The sequence below is a fragment of the Diabrotica undecimpunctata genome, chromosome 1 (genome assembly GCF_040954645.1).
Source record: "Diabrotica undecimpunctata isolate CICGRU chromosome 1, icDiaUnde3, whole genome shotgun sequence".
NCBI classification, from domain to species: Eukaryota; Metazoa; Arthropoda; class Insecta; order Coleoptera; family Chrysomelidae; genus Diabrotica; species Diabrotica undecimpunctata.
The window spans coordinates 152,032,145-152,056,019 of NC_092803.1; the positions used below are offsets into that span (position 1 = coordinate 152,032,145).

Sequence of the window (23,875 nt, forward strand, 5' to 3'; positions counted from 1 at the left end):
AGTGCTACAGCAGATAAAGCAGCAGCAAAAATATTTCCACAAGAGCTAGCGAAAATTATTGAAGATGGGGACTATTGTGCCGATCAAGTATTTAACGTTAATCAGAAGGAGTTTTGGAAAAAAAGTGGACATAAAGCAAGTAAAGATCGAGGAACATTATTACTTTGTAGCAGTGCATCAGGAGATCGGATGAAACAACTGCTAGTGCATCGGAAGAGTAACAAAAAAGTCTGGGTAAAAACAGCTATTTTTACCGAATGGTTCTGTTTGGGAAAGTATTTAGTATATATTTTCATATTTTACACTTTTTTACTTTCTTTTACTGTACTATAATGTGATCTTATTTAATGGTCCATTCTAACTACTTATTCGCTTTAAAATATATTGTTTTCTGTTATTCAGTAAAATCTCATTGTTAAACTGGCTTAAACACATGTCTGTTTTTAAGTTCAAAGAATTTGACTTTCTCGTTTGTTATTTTTGTAGAGTATCATATTTCAGTGACCATTAAGTTAAGATTATCGCCATTGAAAAACTCCATATAATATCACTGATTTATGGAGTGATTTGTCCGGATTTATTGTCCCATCGACCACCTATGAAGGGTCAGAAATTTTTCTGGCCATCTCAAGACACTTCCTACCGAGATAGCGAATGAAACGCAGCCAGTTTATCGGTTAAGTCCTCTTTTGAGCCTCGACGCCGGGCGTCCCTTAGCGCCGTGACGTGGCAATATTCTACTGCTTGCTACAATAATTCATACACCAATATTTCAAAAGGTAAGTTCTATTCTTTGTATAGATAACAGTAATGAGTTAAAGCCAGCTAATTTTCGTAATTTATTCACAATTAATATTTGCTATTGTTGCTAATTTATTTACAGTCAAAATATTGCATTTTTTTTTGTTCGTTGTTATTCTAATTTCATTTAACCAGCGACCTCTAGTTTTACACAAAATAGGTTCAATAATTGCTTCGTGCCAGAAGTAGAAGCCTATATGAAGGAAAATTCTATCGATTTTAAAGTTTTATTAATTATTGACAATGCAGCAGGTCATCCACACTTAGAACATCCAAACGTCCAAATAGTATGTCTTCCGCCCAACACAAGCCTTATTCAGCCATTCGATCGAGGCATAATTGCAAAAAAATATTACATAAAGACAACTTACAAATCCATCGTGAGTAAACTAGAAAATGTCCTTTAGCCTTTAACACTAAAAGACGCGTGGAAGCAATTATATATCATAATTAATTTGGCACAAGAATTTGGTGGAGATGTATTAAGTTACCATGATATAATTGATCAAATTTTAGATCTAACTTTAGATGGCGTCGTGAGTGTAAAAGATGATAATGATAAGGAAAAAAAAACCAATCCCCTCACTGCCAAATTAATTCGAGAAGGTCTTCAACTTTGCAGTAAATTAGAAAATCATTTCCTTATAATGATCACAATTCTGAACGAGCCTTTAAATTACAACGTGAGCTGCAGAATGCATGTCAGGATATCGTGAGCTACATAAAAAATTACTAGCATCATCATCACAAAGTTTAATTACTGATTACATTGTCAAAAAAGGAAGAGCTGCATAGAACGAGAATGAATTTTGTGAAAATTCATCGCCTTTACCGCAAATATCTATTGCAGGGACAGTTTCTTCTGACGATGAAGACGATTTTGAGCCACTTCGCAAATGGTGCAAACTATCATCAGATGGCGATAATGATTAAAAATGTAAATGTAAAACTATATGTACCTATTACTTTTCCATAAAATAAAATTAATTAAGCCTTAAATATGGTTTTAAGCTTTTGTATGAATTTCTTTCAGATATTCGAAGTAATTTATCATGCAGCTTATATATTTTAATTTCTGCAAGTTTTTCTGTTTTTGTCTTGATTTTATGTAATTTTAGAAGACTACGAAACGTATTTCCACCTTTTCAAAGCAAGTAATATCTTTTTTTATGCGATTTTTTTATATGCGCTTTTCTGTGGAATGTATCCACCAGTGGCGGCTGGTGTGGTAAAATTTTGGGTAGGCCAAGCCAGCAAATTACATAGCTATCTATGGCCACGGGGTCATGACTCCCACCCAACTAATTTTTTAATGATTTCTTTGTTAATTTTAACTTCTGCGTTGTATATAATTTTTGCGATTTTTAATTTTTCATCTAGCAAATCGCGAACAGAAAACGCCCTCTTCTGTACATCCTTAACGGACAGCAAATTACTTAAATGTTCCTTGCAACTGGAATGTTTTTTTAAGGAGGCAGACATATTTTTTAAATCAAAGTATCCTTCACAATTCTATACATATTTCTTATTAGAAAATAACAAACACGGCCAACAATATAGTCTGTTTTTCGTAATACTTCCAGACAACCATTTGTAGATATCATACCTAGAGCAATTAAAAGTACGCACCTTTTTCCCATCTTTTTGGTCAATTCGCAATGTTGGAGTAGGCCTTTCATTCATAATAATTTTTTTTTCTATCACTTTCAGTTCTTCTAGATAATGGCGATTCCAATAGTGAAACAACAATGTCCAAACACTCACTATCAAAATTACTATTACTGCAACCTGGTAAAGCGTCATAAAAACTCATTTTTTTTATGTATCAGTTATAAAACAATCTCACATATATAAGTTGCATACAATCAGGCGATATAGAAATCACGCAAATGTGATTTTTTTTCTTCGAATTTTACGAATTTTTTAAAATTAATTTGGACAACCGTGCACTTTTTTGCAATTGTGTTGTTTGTTTAAAAATATGTTACAATTATAGATTATGTTACATATTCTTTTATCATAATTTAAAAGAAAATTTATATTACAATTCGATAATTACGTTACAAGTGACAACGATGGTCATCGTAGGCCCGATCGTCTGGTGCCTAAACAGCAAGCATAAACACGACAATATAAATCGTTGTCCGGCAAGCTGCTTAACTTCAAACGCTTTTTGTACGGGGATCTTATGTGAGCTGGGTCGGCCAGTTCCGATCGGGCCTATTAATGATATTTAAAATGCCTGAATACGATTCGATGCTTTCTGTGGTAATATAATAACTTAGTTGTTTTAACGGACGCTAATGTATTGAGTGATTTAGTCCATTTAAAAATTATTTACATGCATTAACATAATTTTTAAATATATGTTTTTCAATTTTAAAGCTTTTAAAATTATTGGGTAGGTCCGGCCTATCCTGCCTACCCCCAAAAGCCGCCACTGGTATCCACCGCATAAAACGAGACCTTTTTGTAAATAGAAATCATATCAAGTTCAGTTAATTAAATGCACTTCCCGCATATAATAAAATATTAATGACATTGATAAAAATGTGTATAAAATTATTTAAAATACAGTGATGGTAACTTAATATAGACGTCAACGTATCTGCGTATCAGGTGCGTAATATTAGGTGTCATATCCTGGAACATCCGCCAAAAATTAAACTATTTAAATTTATATCCTTTGCAAGTATATATTACTCGTTTAAATCTAAGTATTTATACAATTTTAAAAATAATATATTTCATTGTTACAGCAATAAAATTTTTCATTGTAATAGCAATGAATAGTTTGTATGATTGCAACTATTTTCAGGTTGCTGTTAAAGATTCGAACTCAGGATTATGCTGCGTATACAGGGTGTTTCATTAACAATGGCAAATAGAATGACAGTTTATAATAACAGAAGTTTCTCTGCTTCAAAATAATAAATTTCAACAAAAACCCCTTGAAATAAATGTTGCTTCTTTTCGAAATACAGGATGTTAAATTTGAAAATTACACTCAGACATAGGAGGACATATAAAATATAATAAATAAACAAAATCTACAAATATTATTAACGAGTAATTTAGGTTTCTACAGCCGATATTGTACAATGGCATATTATTTTAGAAGTTCATAAACCACTGTCTTTACACCTTGAAAGTATTGTATAATTACAAACATTATTAGATATGGTGTCGTCAGCAGTGACGAATTTGAACAGAAATTGTATGCCAGAAAGACAAAAAAGGCGTAATTACTAAGAACCCTGATTTTACTTATGGCTGACTTGCAATTAAATGATTATTAAAGGTGTGTCAACTTACAAATACCTTGGATGATATTTAAATGTATATTGCTCGACAGCTCAAAAGTAAATTGAGAATTAAACAAATAAGACGAGAATTATTCGCACGTGCTTTTTTCACGTAAACTTTAATTTTAGCAATACAACCATTAAGAAGAATACTAAAAATTCTATGAACTAGCTAAATGATAAAAACAAATAAGCATGCTATACACCTTGTACGCTATTAACAAGATTTTCATTATAATTTTCGATATGTTATGATAAATAAAAAATGAGTCCCATTACAACTTCCTTCCACCAAAAAATAACATCGAAAGAAATATCGTTGGTGTGGATTTAGCGCGAAATTACTTTTCAAACATAAGTAAATAAAGTGAAAAACATCACACTGGAAGAAAAAGTAATAACTATTTATAAGTTTGACCTGTTAATAATAAAAGTAAAAGTTAATAATAAAAGTAATAAATCTAAGAAATACAAAACAAATAAAAAATGTCACATTTTCAAGTACAGCATGTTTGTTTTACTTTATAACAGGATATACTTTTAATACTGATAACGTGGGCGTGCATAATTGAAAATTAAAATTAAGGCAGTAATAAAAGAATAATTGAATCGATTTATTATTAAAGTTTTTTTTGATATAGGAATGCCAATTCTGTAACTGGGCGTGACAAAATTGAAGAAACATTATCTGTTTCTAGTTATGTTCAGTCAAATCCATAAGTATACACGTGACTTTTTTTGAAAGACAGGATGCGGGATTAAGATGGTGTTTACAGTACTAAAGTCAATTTTTAAAAGAGTTTTGTTATAAAGAAACCAAGTATTATTCTAAAGCTATCTTCTTGTGGTATTTTAATATAATTTACTATTTGTATTAAGAACTAACTACAACTTTAGTTTATAATACGGTTACTTTGACAGTTCGATTTCTATTTTGAATATCGTCGAATTTTGAGATCCAAGATTTCTGAAGTTGAAACCGAAACCTCCCAAACATTTGCCATTGTGTCCCAGGCTTTCCCATAAAACCTTCCCCATTGGGGGGAGGGAAACAGAAACCATCAATTTTCTAAGAATCTGTACACCGTAAAAAATAGTTCAAACAAGAAAAATAGCTGAGATAATTTTAAACAAAAATGTTTATTAGCACTTTTTCTAGATAATAATCCATTATTTCAGAAACAATGCTTAAAACATTAGGCAATTTTGTATGTCAGAGACGCGCGTGAAATCATTTTTTTATCAATTTAAAATATTTATTAACTAGACAGTAAAAATTCGATATCTTTTGATCAGAATGCTCTATCAACAAAACTCAAAACGCATTTTTAAGGCGGAGAGTGCAACTTTCATAATTAATTTTTCTATTTTGTCGCAAATAAAGTCAGTTTCCATAAAGCTGTTAAATAAACAAATGTTGCATGAGTTTTACCAATTTTTACGATTTTCATAAGATCAATAAAATTTATTACTTGCATTGACCATTCGTTGTGTAATGTCTATTGTTAGAGCTTTATATTTAAATATACATATTTGTTGTCAAAACACCAAATCAAAATTTTATGTTGTAAGTTTAGGCTTTAAGAACAGAAATTACACAGCAATCGATTAGTGAAAGTTAGTGAAATTACATTTGTTGAGACCGAAGAATAAAGGTAAGGAAGTTGAAAAAGATACATTTTATTTTTAACAGCTTTATGAAAACTGTCTTCATTTGCGGCAAAATACAAAAATATTTTTTGCATATAAAAGCTGCACTCTTAACCATTAAAATTCATTTTAATGTTTGTCGATAGGACAATTTAATAAAAAGATATGGAATTTCTACCGTCGAGTTAATACAAATAATCGCCGGTCGCTACCAGCGTTGTTTCTGAGACAATAGTTTATTCTACACAAAAAATACCAATTCAAAATTATGTTATATTTTTTGTTTGAAACAATTTTTTTACAGTATACAGATCCTTACGAGAAGGTTTTAGGTGTAAGTTAGGGGGCAGGTGGGGCAAACTTTTTACATCTTTTTGGAGTTACAAAATTGACATTATTAGCAAAATTCAATCTGTTTATAAGATTTTTAGAGTAGAGTCGATTTTATATTTTTGATAACTGGACCAAGTAATATTGGAAATAATTAGTTTTTTCATTCAACGCAAAAACCGTTTTTACAAAATTTGTATTTTGAAAATTGTCTACGAGTCAAAATACAAAATAAAATATTTTAAATATTGCAATTGCAATTTATTTCCAAAATTTTTAGTGTTGTTTTAATAATTAATATTTTATTTGTATAAAGCAACAAATTAATTTTAATGATAACCAAGCGTAGTTGGCTCTCTTCTAAGACCATTGCCATTTACTAGTTTAATGGAAGAATTAAAACAAGAAGAGATACATTTTGTAGAACGAGGAATAAAGATATTATATGATCAAAAGTAATTGTGATTATAATATCTCTTTGATACAATAACTAAAACACTGATATAATACTAACAGATAAAAAAAAACGATTTTACATGTAACAGCACCCTAAGTCCAAAAAAAACTGGTATAAGTGCTATAACTGTACGAAATATTTAAAAAAAAACAAGTACCATTGCTATAACTTTTAAAAACTCAGGGAACTGAGGTTCCCTGCTGATTATGAACGGCGGATGGTGTTTTGTGGGGACATGATGAAACGCACTAATCGTGACGATTTCATAAAAAAATCTTGTTTACAGATGAGTCTTCTTTTTCTTTAACTGGTCATCATAATTGATCTGTTATCGTAGGGTACTCTACAGAAAATAGGGTCAACCAATAGTATCAACTGTAGGGTACCCTCAAAAAGTTGACGTATGGGCTGGTATTTTAGGTTACACCGTAATTTGCCATTTTTTCATTATGTATACTTTGTGTCGTCATAAATACCTAGATCTCTGAGAAATCACATAATTCTAGCAGTTATAACATTACCTATTATATAGATGAAATTTGGTTGCAGTAAACATTAAGTTTCCAGATAGAGCTATTAGAAAATGCCACCTCGCTCTCCTGATCTTGTACCTTTGGATTTTTTCGTACACGGTTATGTGAAGCAACAAATTTACCGACATGAGCATAAACTTGCCACTTGCCAATTACGTCAAAAAATCGTTTAGGCCTTTCAAAGCATAACACCCGAAACGTGGTGGACTTTTTCGAAATTCAGTTTAAAACAGTTTTAATTAAAATTATAAAATTGTTATTTTTTAAAATAAATTATTTTAATTTATGCCGTTAAAAATTTATTGTTATTTTTTAGGAATTGAGTTTAAGAAAATTGTTGATTTAATCTAAGATTGTACCTGCTTTTAAATCTTGTAATTACATCGTTGAAATATTTTCCCAGAATAATAGAAAGTTTATTTCTAAAAAATAAACTTTCTTTCGGCAAAGACAATACTGCCCATAGTGCTTACGCGTCATATATATATATATATATATATATATATATATATATATATATATATATATATATATATATACATATATAATATATATATATATATATATACATATATAATATATATATATATATATATATATATATATATATATATATATATATATATATATATATATATATATATATATATATATATATTATAAGTGATTATTTCAACCAAAAAATATAATAAATACGTAAGAATTAACAGGTAAAGTGGTCTCTACTAAAAAACTTTTTTTTTTTCTAAGAAACTCGAAATATTTCGCTATTTATTTGATAGCAACAAATACATTTCAAAAACACTTACAGAAATTAAAAGATTTCACAAATAAAAACTGACATTGAAGTATGTAAAATATTAAATGTCAAGATTAAATAGTCTTAAGCACGTTCGTTACAGCAATACGATAAAAAAAAATAAAATTACTTCAAATGTAAAAATAACAGTAAAAGAAACGTTACAAGAATGATATTTCTTTGATGAATTATTATAGTTAGTTGCTAATAATGTGAATGTTAGCTAGGTTGAATATTTATAAATTTAAGTGTTTTTTAAATGTATTTTTATACATTTAAAATATTTTATTTTATATTTTTTAATGTTTAAATTATTTTACAGTGTACTTCTGATGAAGCTATATATATATATATATATATATATATATATATATATATATATATATATATATATATATATATATATATATATATATATATATATATATGTATATTTATATATATATATATATATATGTATATTTATATATATTTATATATATATATATATATATATATATATATATATATATATATATATATATTAGAAGTGATTATTTAGACCAAAAAATAATTTATAAATACGTTCGAATTATCGGGTAAAGTGATCTGTAATGAAAATCTTTCTTTTTTCTGAGATACTCAATATTTCGCCATTTATTTAATAGCTTCCTCAGGAGTAAACTAAAACAACTTGAACATTACAAAAAAAGGCGTACAAATACATTTTAAAACACTCACAGAATTTAAAAGATTTCGCAAATAAAAACTGACATTGAAATATTGAATGTCAAGATTAAATTATCTTAAGCACGTTCGTTACAGCTATACGATAAAAAATTAAAATTATTTCAAATGTAAAAATAAAAATAACAATAAAAGAAACGTTAGAAGAATGTTTTTTAATGATTAATTAATTTTTTTTGAGATGTATTACATTAACAAAAATAAAAACACTTTAAATTATAAAACGGACACTGGACAGTTAAGTAACATATATTGTAACATATTGAACAAAATTTATAAATATTCAAAATAGCCAACATTCATCTTAATAACAACTAACCTTAATAATTCATCAAAGAAATATTATTCTTCTAACTTTTCTTTTATTGTTATTTTTATTTTTACATTTGAAATAATTTTAATTTTTTATCGTATAGCTGTAACGAACGCGCTTAAGACAATTTAATCTTGAAATTCAATATTTCAAATACTTCAATGTCAGTTTTTATTTACGAAATCTCTTAAATTCTGTGAGTGTTTTAAAATGTATTTGTACGCCATTTTTTGTAATGTTCAAATTGTTTTAGTTTACTCCTGAGGAAGCTATTAAATAAATGGCGAAATATTGATTATCTCAGAAAAAAGAAAGATTTTCATTACAGACCACTTTACCCGATAATTCGAACGTATTTATATATATATATATATATATATATATATATATATATATATATATATATATAATCACAAAAAGCTACAAGAAAATAGTTTCAGAATCAAATAAAGTAATCAAATGGTTTGAAATTTATTTCCACTAGATTTATTAATTTTAAACTTTATCGAAATACTGGTGGGCAAAAAATATTAAAAAGCCAAGTCATAAATTTTATTTCCTTTTTCATGGCGCTTAACAGAAGTATAAAACAAGATTTTAAATTAAAATTTCTTAGTTTTTTAGTAACTTGGACTATTTATGACTAAAGGATTTAAAACTGATACCATGGATTATTGTTTTCTTAATCACCATAATTACCATGTTACCATAGATAAAAAAATATTTTCAAATATACATAAAAAATCGAAACAAGAAATTAAATTAATTAAAAATTAAAACAATACAAGAAAATAGCTTCATAAATATATTGCAGAAGATAAAGTGCAATAATTCTTATTTAAATGGGAGAAAGCCACAATTAAAGGTTAAAGTAAATTTAGTGACGTTTCAATTTTTACTACTAATGTTTGTATTTTGAGAACGATTTCCGAAGTGGAAGAAACGTCAATAAATTTACTTTAACCTTTAATTGTGGCTTATTCCCATTTAAATAATAATTACTTTAAAATGCCAAAAGAAAATAGCTTCAGGACAATATAAAGTGCAATATAACAACAAAACCATATGCTTTAAAATTGCAAACGATTTAACGAAGCAATTTAATAAAAAATAAAATTTATATTCGTAGCGATATGTGTAACAAGTAAAAACGGTAAGAGAATTTTACAGCAGCAAATTTTAAAAAAGATCGAAGTAAAAGAATAGAAATAGGTATATTCTAAACCAAAAACATGAACGCACTGATCATATCAATAGACTGACACGACAGATTACTTATTGACCTGACCAGTGTCAGTAGAAGCCAGTACTAGAAAAGATTGGCAATAAAATACAGATTTATAAAACTACATATAATTTAAAAAGACAAAGAAAAAAAAATGGAAACATTATAAAAATTAATATTCCTCACAAAAACAACAAGGGCATACCAGTACTGATTGAACAAAACGATAATAGACAATAGGCTTTCCTAACAGATTCAAAAGAAGACAAAAAAAATAATACAAGATTGAATAAAATCTGATGAAAAATTTGTAGTAACAAAAGTATTAAAAGCATTTATATAAAGAGTATGAGCCTCTATTAATAACATATATAGCATATACGATTAAAATCTACTGAAGAGCCGTAGCAGAATAGACAATATCAGTAAAATATAAATGAGATCAAAGTATATGATGTAAATAAAGTAAAAGATGAGAGAGATCGCATAATTACAATAAAAAACATGGTGTAGATTAAAAAAAATAGGACAGATTTTGAGCCTCTAGAACAAATATAAATAATATATATATATATATATATATATATATATATATATATATATATATATATATATATATATATATATATATATATATGTATATATATATATATATATATATATATATATGTATATGTATATGTATATATATATATATATGTATATATATATATATATATATATATATATATATATGTATATATATAAATGACATTCAATCTTAATAATTTTAATATTAATCAAAAAATTAATAAATGTATTTACCCCGTAACGAAAAGATAATTTCTCGAATTTCTCTTGAATTTGGAAGGAAAATGGAAGAGTCGTCATCTTTTTCCACAACACTTTACCGAAAATTTTCGAATTTGCAAAAATCGCCGCGAAATTTTCGTGCACGCTGACCCGAAGAGCTACAACGCGATTTGGCGGGAGGCAGTCGGTCTATTATTTCATTTCCCAAACATCTCTTGGTCTTTATACTCCCGTCCGTACTCTCCCGTGTACGCACACTCCCCGGCTTTTTCTCCCGTTTCGTTTGTGTGTTTGACAATCCTCTTTACAGCCACTTAGAAAAACAATTGGCGTGGAGATTTGGTCGGGCTATTGTTTTTACGGGATGCGAATGTAATACGGGGATAGGGTATTTAGAAATGGTAATTATTAACAAAAAATTAAATGCTCGTTTTTAATTATTTTTATGACAATTGAATATTTAAATTTTGTTTTTAATTTTTAATGCTATTACTTACTCTATTTTTTTCGTCAAATCTAATACATTTACAGCTGCCGAAAATTTATCAATGTCATTCTCGCTGGTATTATACCACATACTTCGTTAAATTTACTCATTTTTTGTCTTTTTATATTGTTAAAGTTTAGTTTTCTGTTCTCTCGGGGTAACCTGTAACCCCGCGTCCACAGGTGGCGGATAGGGGAATGCCCTCACCGGCCTGTTTGCAGCTAGGCCGGCGGGTAGGTGGGAAATAAAATACCACCCGCGGACCAACAGGTAGGGTAGATAGGACTCCTAAGCCGTAGAGAAGGCAACTTATCTAAGAGAAGGATACTCTGATTTAAAACCCTCTTGGTCCTCCAAGTTGAGGGTTGAGGCATCGGGCCAACTCCTCGATACTCGGAAAAAATGATCAAAGGTTAAAAATTTCAGCAAAAAGCCTTGGAATTCGGACGGATTAAACTATAAACGAAATTCGCAAAGAAAATGGATTATGAATTTGGGTGCTTGGAACATACAAGGAATAAGGACAAAACAGGAGGAGGTCTTCCGTGAACTGAGTAAAATGAAACTAGACATCTGTGTATTAATTGAAGTAAAGAAAAAAGGAAGAGGAAATGAAAAGATAAACTAATACCTGCATTTCGATAGTGGCGTAGAAAAGAGCGAACGAGCTAAAAGGTCTATAGCAATACATCAGAAACTGAAAAAATGTATTAAATCATGGCAAGAAATAGATGAAAGAATTATCCTCATGGAAATTAAGAAAAATGGCCATGAAATAGTGGTAATTGGAACATATGCACCGACGAATGACTCAAGGGTTGACAGCAAGGAAGAGTACTTTAACAAGTTAACAACTGTTCTAGCCACAATTAATAAGAAGAAAAAAATTTGGATCTTAGGTGATCTTAATGCAAGAACTGGAAAGAGGAAGAAATAATAGGGAGATATGGAGAAGACATTCTGAACGACAATGGTAAAAGATTAATAGATTTTTGCGAGGCACATTCTTTGAAAATATTAAATGGTTTCTTCCCCCATAAGAATATACACAAATTTACATGGACGCAGCCTACCAGGAATTTAAAATCAATAATTGACTATTTTATTCAGCGTAAAGATTCTAAACTAAAAACGAAGGACGTGAAGGTGTTTAGAGGGCCAGAATGTGGAAGTGACCACCATATGATTATTGCAAAAGTAATGGTGACATTTAAGAGAGAACAATCAAGTCACAAAAATGATGAAGTAACAGACATAGAAACAACCATAGAAAACATAAAATATAACCTGGAAAGATTTAAACAAGATTCGACAAAGTTCTTATATAAAATTAGAATAGCTCAGAAAATAAAAAATATAGAAACAAAAGACTTAGACCCTGAAAGTCTGTATGAGGTAATTAAAAAATATATTCATGAAGCGGCAAATGAAGCACTGGGAAAAGTTGAAAATCGGAAAAAAGGAAAACCTGAATGGTTGTCAACGGAACTAGAAGAGAAAGTTCTCAAGAAAAAACAAGCATATCACATATGGCTTCAATCCAAAGATCCTCAAGACAGAGAAATATACGCTAAATGGAATAGAGAAGTTAAAAAAGACGTGGATAAGGCGAAAAATATAAACTGGGAGGCTAAGTGTGATGAACTGGACAGATTTATGGGTGGAACAAAAGTGGCATAAGCTTGGAAAACATTAAAGCAGTTTAGGAAAAATGAGAAAAATGAAGACAACATTTCTCTCATAAAGTTAAATGAATGGGAAGAATATTATACGAAACTGCTGAAAGAGGATAGAGTAGAGTACAGATGGGAAAAGATAAGGAAATTAATAGACAACAGAGACGAAAGACAGGAAATCCCTTTAATAACATTATCTGAATTGACGGAAACCTTAAAAGAGGTTAAAAACGGAAAAGCCGCAGGGCCTGGAGACATTCCCATAGAGCTGGTTAAATATGGGCCTACTGCACTTTTAGAATTAATAGTAGACCTTTTCAATAAATGTAAGTGAGGAGACTAGGAAATTCCTAAAGATTGGAATAAATCTTATATAAGCTCCATATATAAGAGAGAGACTGTTCCAATTATAGAGGTATTAGTGTGACGAGCTCTGTGGGCCGGTTGTACGGCAGAATATTAAAGAAGAGGGTTGAAAGACATATACAAGATATTGAAGAACAAAGCAGCTTTCGTACCGGGAGATCCTGCCTTGATAATATATTTATCCTACGACAAATAATTGAAAAGCGTGTCGAAAGAAGTAGAGAGACCCATTTGGTATTTATAGACCTTGAGAAAGCATATGATAGTGTCCCGTTAAAGAAAATGTTTGAGGTCCTCGAAAAGTCCGGATTGGATTCGACGTATATCCGAGCGATATATAAATTGTACGAAAATGCAGTTAGTTGTGTAAAAATTGGAACCAGAACCTCAAATGAATTTAAAGTCACTAAAGGCCTAAAGCAATGATGCTGTTTGTCACCGACACTCTTTAAAATATACGTCCAAGAAGCATTGAGGAACTGGAGAAATAAATGTAGATTTATGGGCATCGAAGTGGGACAAGAAACTCTGTATACATTGTTGTTTGCAGATGATCAGGTGGTGGTTGCAACCGATGAGGAAGATATAAATTATATAAATCGAAAATTATTTGAGGAATATGAAAAATGGGGGCTTACTGTAAACACAAGCAAAACAGAATATTTAAAAATTGGAGGAAATACCACAGATCTGAGGCTTGAAAACGCAGTCATAAAAGGCTGCAACCAGTATAAATATCTAGGAAGCATCATATCAGCAGATGGCAGAGTTAAGATAGATGTACAAAACCGAATAACCCAAGGGAAAAAATGCATCCGAATACTGAATTCATTACTGTGGTCTAATAAAATAAAGATGCATACCAAACTTCGCGTATACAGAGCAACTGTAGAACCAATTACCACATATGGTGCCGAATGTTGGACGATGACAAAGAATGAACGAGATAAAGTAGACGTTGTGAAAATGGATTATCTTAGAAGGTCATGTCGAGTATCGAGAATGGAAAGAATCAGGAATGAGGAAATACGAAACCGTACAGGAATTGGAGATACTCATTCAGATAGAATACAAGGAAGGCAATTACAATGGTATGGTCACGTGATGAGAATGGAGGAGGAGCGGTGGCCAAAGAAAGCCTTAATGTATGTTCCGCCAGAAAGAAGGAAAAGGGGAAGACCACCAAATTCCTGGAGAAGAGAAATTACAAAAACAATGCAATCTAGAGGCTTAGAAGAGGGAGATTGGAGAGATAGGAAAAGATGGAGGCTGAAATGCGGGAAGCGGCAATCGCCGTAGGACCCCCGTTATATGATGATGATGATGATGATAGTTTTCTGTTAAGTATTCTTCTTCTTTATGTGCCATACGCTTCCAGTGTGTAGCTATAGACGTTAATCTGTCATTTATTCGCAGTTGATATTAACAAGTTTCAAAGTAGATATCACTTTTACTTGGAATTTATCACCAAACCTTTATATGCTGCAGCCACGAATGTTCCTTTTTCCCTAGACCTATTCTTTATTATATACTGCCTATTAAAATCAATCTTAATGTCTCATATTTATCACCTTTTATAACATCTCTTCTCCTTCTCTTCATACCATATCCGTTACTGAAAATGGGCTATTATGTGGACTATTAAAATTTGACTTACCGCAACTCAAAAGTGTGACAAAAAAACTGATTAAATCACTTACGTAGGTTACAAAGCCATGATGTTCTTTTGCAACCAGTATCCCTATTTGCACATGTTTTAGCCTGAATAATAAAATGGAGGACTCCATAGGGAATTGTCAGAAGGTTCTATGCCAACGTATCATGACGTACGTATAGGTCGGGGGGCGTTACTACATATCGATGAAAGAGCGTTTTGACGTCACCTAAGCGGGAATCGGCATGCTGATTCTGGGCTATGATGGGGCCAACGAATACGTACGTCATGATACGTTGGCATAGAACCCTCTCACAATTCCAGACCACGTTGGCCTAGAACCCTCTGACAGTTCCAGGACACTGCGATAAGGATATGTCCGGGATCTCTCTGATAACGAGTTTATTACAGCTGCCGCCGTTTCTCGCAACCTAGCTTTCAACGCTTGCGATCGTTCCAGTCATCTACTTGTAGACCCCTATTTTTCATTGCAACTTTTACTTCTTGTCTCCACGGTCTTCTTGGTCTTCCCTTTTTCCTGCGGTTGGTGGGGATCCACTGTAACATTTTCTTTGGCCATTGTTGATCATTCATCCTTTCTACATGGCCATACCATTTCAGCCTTTTGCATTCTATAGTTTCCAGGACGTCAATGTCTATGCTTATACGCTCTCTGATTTCAGTATTCCTAACTCTATTTCTTCTAGTGAGTTGGCAACATCTTCTCCAATAATTCATTTCCATTGCTTTAATTTGGATGCGTCATTTTTATTTATTGCCCAAAGCTCTGAACCATATGTAGCAATGCTTTCTATGATACTTTTGTATATCCTACTTTTTGTGTTTCGGGTGATGTGGTTATTCCAAAGTATACTATTCAGTTGACGTATTGCTAAATTTACTTGACCAATTCTAGTAGCTATCTCTTTTGTATTCCGACCATTGTTTGTAATGTTTACACCGAGATATTTATAGCTATCAGTATTTTGAATTTGTTTGCTTCCTAGTTCTAAGACCTCCCACTACTACGTACTCTGTTTTTGATGGATTAATTGATAAGCCCCACTTAGTATATTCTTCATCTATTTTTCGTAACATGTAGTGGATATCATCTTGATCTTCTGCAAGTATTACTTGGTCATCAGCAAAATGCAAGCTGTACAGTGTATGGTCTCCAATTTTAACACCCATAGGTTCACATTTTCTTTTCCAAATATCCAAAACCCCTCCAAATAAATCTTAAAGAGTGTAGGTGCAATGCAGCAGCCTTGGCGAAGTCCTTTGGTCACTTTTATCTTTTTTGTCACTTTTTGTCCAATTTTTATTACACTCATCATATCATCGTACAACTCCCTTACAGCATTAATGTAAATCGGTGGAATATTCTTGTCTTCTAGCACCTGCCATAGCTTGGCTAATGGGACACTGTCATACGCTTTTTGGAGATCAATAAATACCATGTGTGTCTCCATATTATGTTCCAAACGCTTTTCTATTGTTTGTTTTAGGCAGAACACATTGTCTATACAAGAACGACCAGTACGAAAGCCACTCTGATCTTCAGCGTCTTCCCAGCAATCTTCAATTCGGCTTTTAATTATCTTCCAGTAGACTCTACAGATTGAGTTAGTTACACTAAGCCCTCGGTAGTTCTTACAATATTTTCTGTCGCCTTTATTTTTGTATAGATTGCTGATATATATATATATATATATATATATATATATATATATATATATATATATATATATATATATATATATATATATATATCCCTTTATATATCTACTAAATTTTCGTATTTTCACGCTTTTCACTAGCTGCTTCCGGTTGCTTCTTTAGACGTTGTAATATGTCTTAATTTGTAGCAATCTCTGATATACTAACATTTTAAAAATTTGAATTTTATTTAATAGAGATTAAGTGAGCATCCAGCTTCTAACTGCATATACAAATCTCGAGAGGATGTAACATTTGACGATTCTTATTTTCGGCTTATTATTTTAATAATACCTCGTCAACAAAATACTTTTTTTATTCTAAAAAACACTGCTCTTGCCTTTTAAATGCGGATTTATATATTTATATTATTTATACATATTATTTTCAAATATCCCAATTGTCATTTATATTTGAACCGAGATAAGTGATATTCACGGTTGTTTTTAATTTTAATACTATATTCTGTAATTATGAAGTCGTCCAGCGGTGTTTTACTGATAACCATATATTTAGTTTTCAAAGTATTAAGTCTATACATTCTTCGTACTGTCCAGTAACACCAAATACTACAAAAAGATAAAAAGGATGAAAAGAACTAGTTATTTAATAACTGCAGTTCTTCCGCAGAACTTCACCCTGACAAGTGCCTGTTTAAGAATATTCGGAGTATAGATGCACCCACTACGAGCCATAGCGATGAAGAAATCCAAAACTTTTATGAAGATATACGCTATATAAACTTTTAACGCTAAACTTGGATTTAAAGAAGATAACGCAGAAGTGGCTATAGGCTCATTTGGATACAACAGCATGCTCATTTGGGAACAACAACTTAAGTGGACTTGGGCTAGTCCAGAATGCATAACAAAAAACGAAATTAATTTCAGAATCACAAACAGAAAAAATATTATCCAAGACGTTACAGTAATTAATAAAATCACTGTTGTGGGTGACCATCGGTTGGTTAAAGCAAAAATATTGAACAACATTAGAAGAGTGAGGAGAGCAATGATAATCTCATCAGCTTATCAGAATCTCATAACTTAAGAACTTAAAGAAGTAGAATATTTAAATAAAAATAAATTAGACTTATTAGTGACAAACATGCGAATAAATACTGCGATTAAAAACGCTTATACAAAATATAAGAAAAAAAGGAAAGAACAAGGAGGATAAACTAACCCAAGCTGCTACTGAGTTAAACAAGGACATCAATAGGATTAAGGCATCAAGGACATTAATATTTGCAAACTTCTAAATATAAAGGGAGAAACTAAATTAAATAAGGAAGATATTTTAAAAAGTATTCAAGAGTTTTACTCTGAATTGTATAAACGAGAAGAACTTCCAGATCCTAATCAAAATCAAATACCAAAAGACCAAAATATAGACTCAGAAGACATCCCAGATATCACAACAGGGGATATAAAAAAATCTCTCTTGGAGATGAAAAACAATAGATCACCTGGAGAAGTTGGGATAGTCAAAGAACAAATCAAAGAAGGAGGAGAAGCGTTAATAAATATGTTGAAAATGATGTTTATTGTTTGTATTTAAGTCCAAAGATGTTAAGTATTTAAAATTGTCTGTTGGTTTTATAGTTTCCATTTCGATTTTTAGGCTTTCTGGTTTTTCTCCTACAACTAAGTACTCAGTTTTTTGTATATTAATTGTGAGGTCCCATTTGGTATACTCATCTTCCAGTTTTCTAAGCATGTAGCCTACATCACTCTTGTCTTTAGCTAGAATGGCTTGGTCGTCAGCGAAGTGTATCGTGTACAATCTATCATCTCCGATTGGGATGCCCATATTGCAGCACTTTCTTCTCCACACTGAGAGTGCCTCATTTAGATATATTTTTAAGAGTGTAGGTGCTATGCAGCAGCCTTGCTTTAGGCCCTTACTAATAGGAATTTCTCTAGTTAATCTATTTCCAGTGAAATCTATTAATGAATTCTATAAACAAAATTTTGGTCTAGCAATGATCTCTAGTTTATTTCCATTATTAGCCGATATATTTATGGAAGATTTTGAAACAAATATAACTTCCTAACAAAATTTAAAACCTATAGTACGGTGCAGATATGTAGATGATGTATTCTCAATATGGCCTCATGGATTAGAATTGTTGGACATATTTCTGACTGATATAAACCATAAAGAAGAGATAATAACATTTACCATAGAAAAGGTATATAATAACACACTACCTTGCCTGGATGTTTTAATTTCTAAGAACGATACTGGATACGAGACTCAGGTTTATAGAAAATCAACATACATCAACAGCTATTTAAAATTATAAATCGATTCACAATATCAATATTAAAAAGGGAATTAGAGACCAAATAGAACAGAACAACTTAGAACGAGATCCTACAGCATACAGCATACAGAAGGAAAAACTTTAAAAGATAGGAAATAAATTCAACATGTTAACAACATTCACAACACTAAACACATTGAGATCTATTTTATCTAAATCTAAATCTAACAATGTACAACAAAGGGCAAATATTGTATTTATAAAACACCTTGTGAATGCGACCAGTTTTATTTGGGTGGAACATCAAGGTCATAAAATGTTAGAAGTGAACATCAGTCTTACATTAAAAAAAGAAAATTTGATAGATGTCAAATATGTAAACACGCGTGGGAAATTGAACATAGGGTTTAATGGAATGATTCAAGCTTAGTCCTAAAAGAAACATATGGTAAAAAGAGAAAAATCAAAGAAGCGGTTCTAATTATGTTAAATGAAACCAACTGTGCAGCAAATTCCTCGGCAGAAAACAGTAGGATCTGGTTACCCATATTAAAAGAGGAAGTTAATAAAATAAAAATACCACTATTAGTAAGTCGGTAACATATCAAGGATACATCATTTATGTTTTTTAAATAACAAAATCAGAATTTGGTGTTAATTGAGAGTAGACTGAATGCAGGATCAAATACTTACCATGTCGGGATTAGCATTCTAATGTTTTTTTCCTCATGATTTACTATGGCTTCACTAACAGGAGAATTTTACTGTTACCATGGCATCAGGTTGTCTTTTTAAAGACTAGTTACATCGAATGATTTTTTCTGACGGATATTCTCAAGTTAAAGTTGATTTCATCTAATCGAATGAACAATCTTACAATAAAGTCGTCCCAGGAACGCAACTCAGCAATATTGGCAATATCATTTTAAAGTTGTCTAGTTTAAAATGCATAAGAAATGTCTGAATTTTCAATATAAATGGGTCAGATAAATTAAATTGTTAGAAGAATTTTTCAACAAGTAACAAAAAACAAAATTTGTATAATTTTTTATTGTTTGTATTTTGAGAACGATTTCCGAAGTGGAAATTGAAACGTCAATAAACTTATTTTAACCTTTATTTGTGGCTTATGCCAAAACATATGACAGTTAGTCAAGAGACAAGCAATTTATGTGGGTAACACAACCAAAGCTGGTCAAACCATGGACGTATAAACATAGATCTGTGTTTATACGTCCATGGGTCAAAAACATTGAAAAAGTAGAACTTTAATGCGCCACAATTGGAAAGCATAATATCCAGGAATGGAATGAAAACTGATGATTAGGGTAAATACCTATTAAACTGAAAATAAATATAATCATTATTTTTACAAGTATTCTCTACAAAATTAAAAAGTGGTTTTTTATAGAATATTAATTATTGTGGTTTATTTTTGCCAATTAATTTATTGTATTAGTGATTATTAATATGTTATTATTTTCTTTTTCTTCAAGTTCCGCTTCTATCGAATATTGAAAATATTTCTGCCAATTATAATTGTTTGTTGTGCGACTGAATAATTCAGTTGAACTACAACCAAATTGTTCACATTACGTAGCCTTGAAATTTTACGTCTTCTTATGCTTCTTCTACCTTTGATTTTGCACTGTATTATATTTCTTAAGAATTTGTATTTTACTTCTCTCATAATATATCGCAAGTATCCTCCTGGTTTTTATTATTTGAAACTTTATATCGTTTTCATAGTTATTCGAGAATTTGTGCGTTTGTTTTGAGATACAATCATAATATTTTCAGAATATGTCGACAACAATAAATTTTGAATGCCTCTAGGATTTTTTATTACTTTACAATAATAAAATTTCTTTTATTTTTATAATCAATAAATAATAATGAAATGAAAACTATGGGAATACGTGCTTGGCGGAGGAAGGCGATGAGTAGGGGCGACTGAAGATAAATTCTTGTGGATGCTAGGACCCACTTAATTTGCAAAGACAGTATAATGGTAATGATAATAAATGATAATTTAATCTATAGAGATTACACTACAAATATAATCAGAAATGAAGTGATGATAACCATAACCAAAGCACAGATTTAATTGAAGTAGTGGCAAAAATGATATAGCGCTAGGCCATGTACGTGGCAAGACAATCTGAAAATAGATTGACACGTAGAGTAACCTACTGTATACCAAAATGATTCAGTTTACAGAAAAGATGTCCCTCAGGAAAATTAAACCAGAGACTTAGTAGAAAACAAGCCTCTTGGGAGATACGGAGAATAAAATATCTGTTTAGAATAGATCAACAAATAGAGAGTCTTGCCATGTTAATTGCCAACGTCAAAGGGACTTAATAAGGCCAGTAAAGAAAAAGCAACAAACTAATTCCTTACATAAGGATTAAGTGTATGAATAACCAAAGTATTTATATCTAAATACATATTTGAGTAGTTGGATTCGTAAAAATTTAAATTTAGAGTTCTAACTACGCCTGCGTTGCCCACTAGGTAGATCGAGTAGCTTGGTAGCTGATGTTGCCGATACCAAGCCCGGATAAAGGAGAGGAGGGTTTTAGGGTTAGGTTAGCAGCCTGTTATATATAAAAATAAAAAAAAAGCTCAAAGAACCGGTGACGAGCCTTGGACTAGGACAGAAAATATGGTAACGACAAAGGCGAGAACAAGGACGACGAACTAGAAAACGAAAAATATAATGAGAGTGGCGACGTGAAACATAAAAAGCCTAAATAACCGAGATCAGGAAATAGAAAAAGAGTTGAGAGAATATCAAATAGATATCTGCGCCCTACAGGAAACAAAGAGGGAAGGCAAAGGACAGACGCGGCTTGGAGAATATTTACTAATATATAGTGAGGTTCTGAAACAAGAAAGAGCATAGGAAGGTGTAGCAATAATGATCAAAACAAAATATAAAGATCAAATTAAAGAGTGCCAGTACATATCTCAGAGAATACTTTTAGTAAAAATTAGGGCGAACAGCAAAATTATTAACATAATAGGGATATATGACCAGAAGACTGCAAACCTGACAGCGATAAAGAAGAATTCTATGATGAGCTACAAACATTGTGAAATGGACACATTGGAAAGAGAAGTGAAGCAAAATGAATTACTTATATTATTAGGAGATGATTTCAATGCCAGAATAGGAGACGAAGTAATACCAGGAATAAAACAAAGGTTTAATGAAAGAGTTATCAATGCAAATGGAAAAAGAATGGTGGAATTCTGCACATCAAACAAACTAAGGATAACCAACACATTTTTTGATCATAAAATTCAACACAAATACACGTTTGAAAATACAAGAGGACATACATATATCAATGATAGATTATGTGGTCCTAAACAGAAATATTCACCATAAACAGATAGTGGATGTGAGAAGTTTGACGTCACTCAATGTGGGAAGCGATCACTATTTGGTATTTGGTAAAATTAGATTCAATGAAAGATGGAAAGAAAAGCCTAAACAAACCAATGCGGAGGAAATAATAAAAATAGAAAATTTAAGAGATGACTCCATAAAATCAATATATCAAAAATGGCTAGAACAGAAAATACAAATGGAGAATATCGAAAATGAAAGCAATGTAGAGACTAGCTGGAGAAAACTTAAGGAAAATATTCTGGATACTACCCAAGAAGCCCTTGGAACGAAAATAATAAACAAAAAGTGGTCAATGAAAACAACATAGTTTATACTAGAGGTTAAACAAAAATGTCACCAAAAAAGAAAGCTTTCCTAAAATATGTCAGAAAAAACGAATAAATCATATGAAGAATATAAAAGAATAAGAACTGAAACTCATCAATTGGTAAGAAAAACAAAGACAGATTACTGGGAAAGATTCACAAAAGAACTAGAGATGGATTTCTATGGACAACAGAAACAAGTATGGCGCTTCATAAGACAACAAAGAAGCGAAATGAAAGAACTAGTTGAAATAGAACACATACAAGAGAATACATGGGTGGCCTTCCTGACAGAAATGTTTAAAAAACAAAACGAAGAACCTTTATCAGAAACGCCAAATATAATAACTGAGGAAAAGACCGAAATCTCCCAAAACGATGTGAAAGAAGGAATAAACAAATTAAAAAACAGAAAGTCACCAGGAGAAGATCAAATACCAAATGAACTCTTAAAATATGGAAGTGATCATCTTGTACAACAACTGCAACTTCCTATTAATAAAATAATCACCACGAACAGAATACCAGATGGATAGAGGAGAGCGATCATGGTGATGTTTTTCAAAAAAGAAGATAAGAAAGACCCCAATAATTATCGAGCAATAAATCTATTAAATACAACACTCAAATTGACAACAAGAATAATAGCGACAAAAATAAACGAACAAATATCTCTGCAAGAGGAACAGAAAGGATTTCGGACAGGAAGATCATGCACGGATGAAGTTTTTGTAATAAGACAAATAAAAGAAAAGTCGCTGGAATACAACAAATCAGCATATATGTGTCTGATAGATTTGAAGAAAGCGTCTGATAGAGTGAGAATTTGGGACGCGATACATTTATTATATGAAAAGGAAATAACACATCGGAATGTGGAATTTAACACATCGAAAGAATGACAGAAAATGGAATAGTACGAATAGCAAGAGACAAATCGCCAAACGGAAGAAGTTCATTGGGACGACCAAGGAAAAGATGGCCAGACAACGTCAATTGAGGCTAAAAACCTAAGTAAAACAGGCAATAAGCCTATTTATAAAGTAG

General features: G+C 31.0%; 1 protein-coding gene across 1 annotated transcript in view; it reads right to left on the reverse strand.

Annotated features, from left to right (window-relative positions):
* LOC140432384 (arylalkylamine N-acetyltransferase 1-like) overlaps positions 1-11,112 on the reverse strand; it is a 147,041-nt gene extending 135,929 nt beyond the window's left edge. Inside the window, exon 1 of the mRNA XM_072520241.1 lies at positions 10,944-11,112. Within this exon, the coding sequence (XP_072376342.1) occupies positions 10,944-11,009 (66 nt within the window). The 5' untranslated portion in view covers positions 11,010-11,112. The remainder of the gene's footprint in view (positions 1-10,943) is intronic.
* Between the last annotated feature and the right edge of the window lie 12,763 nt (positions 11,113-23,875).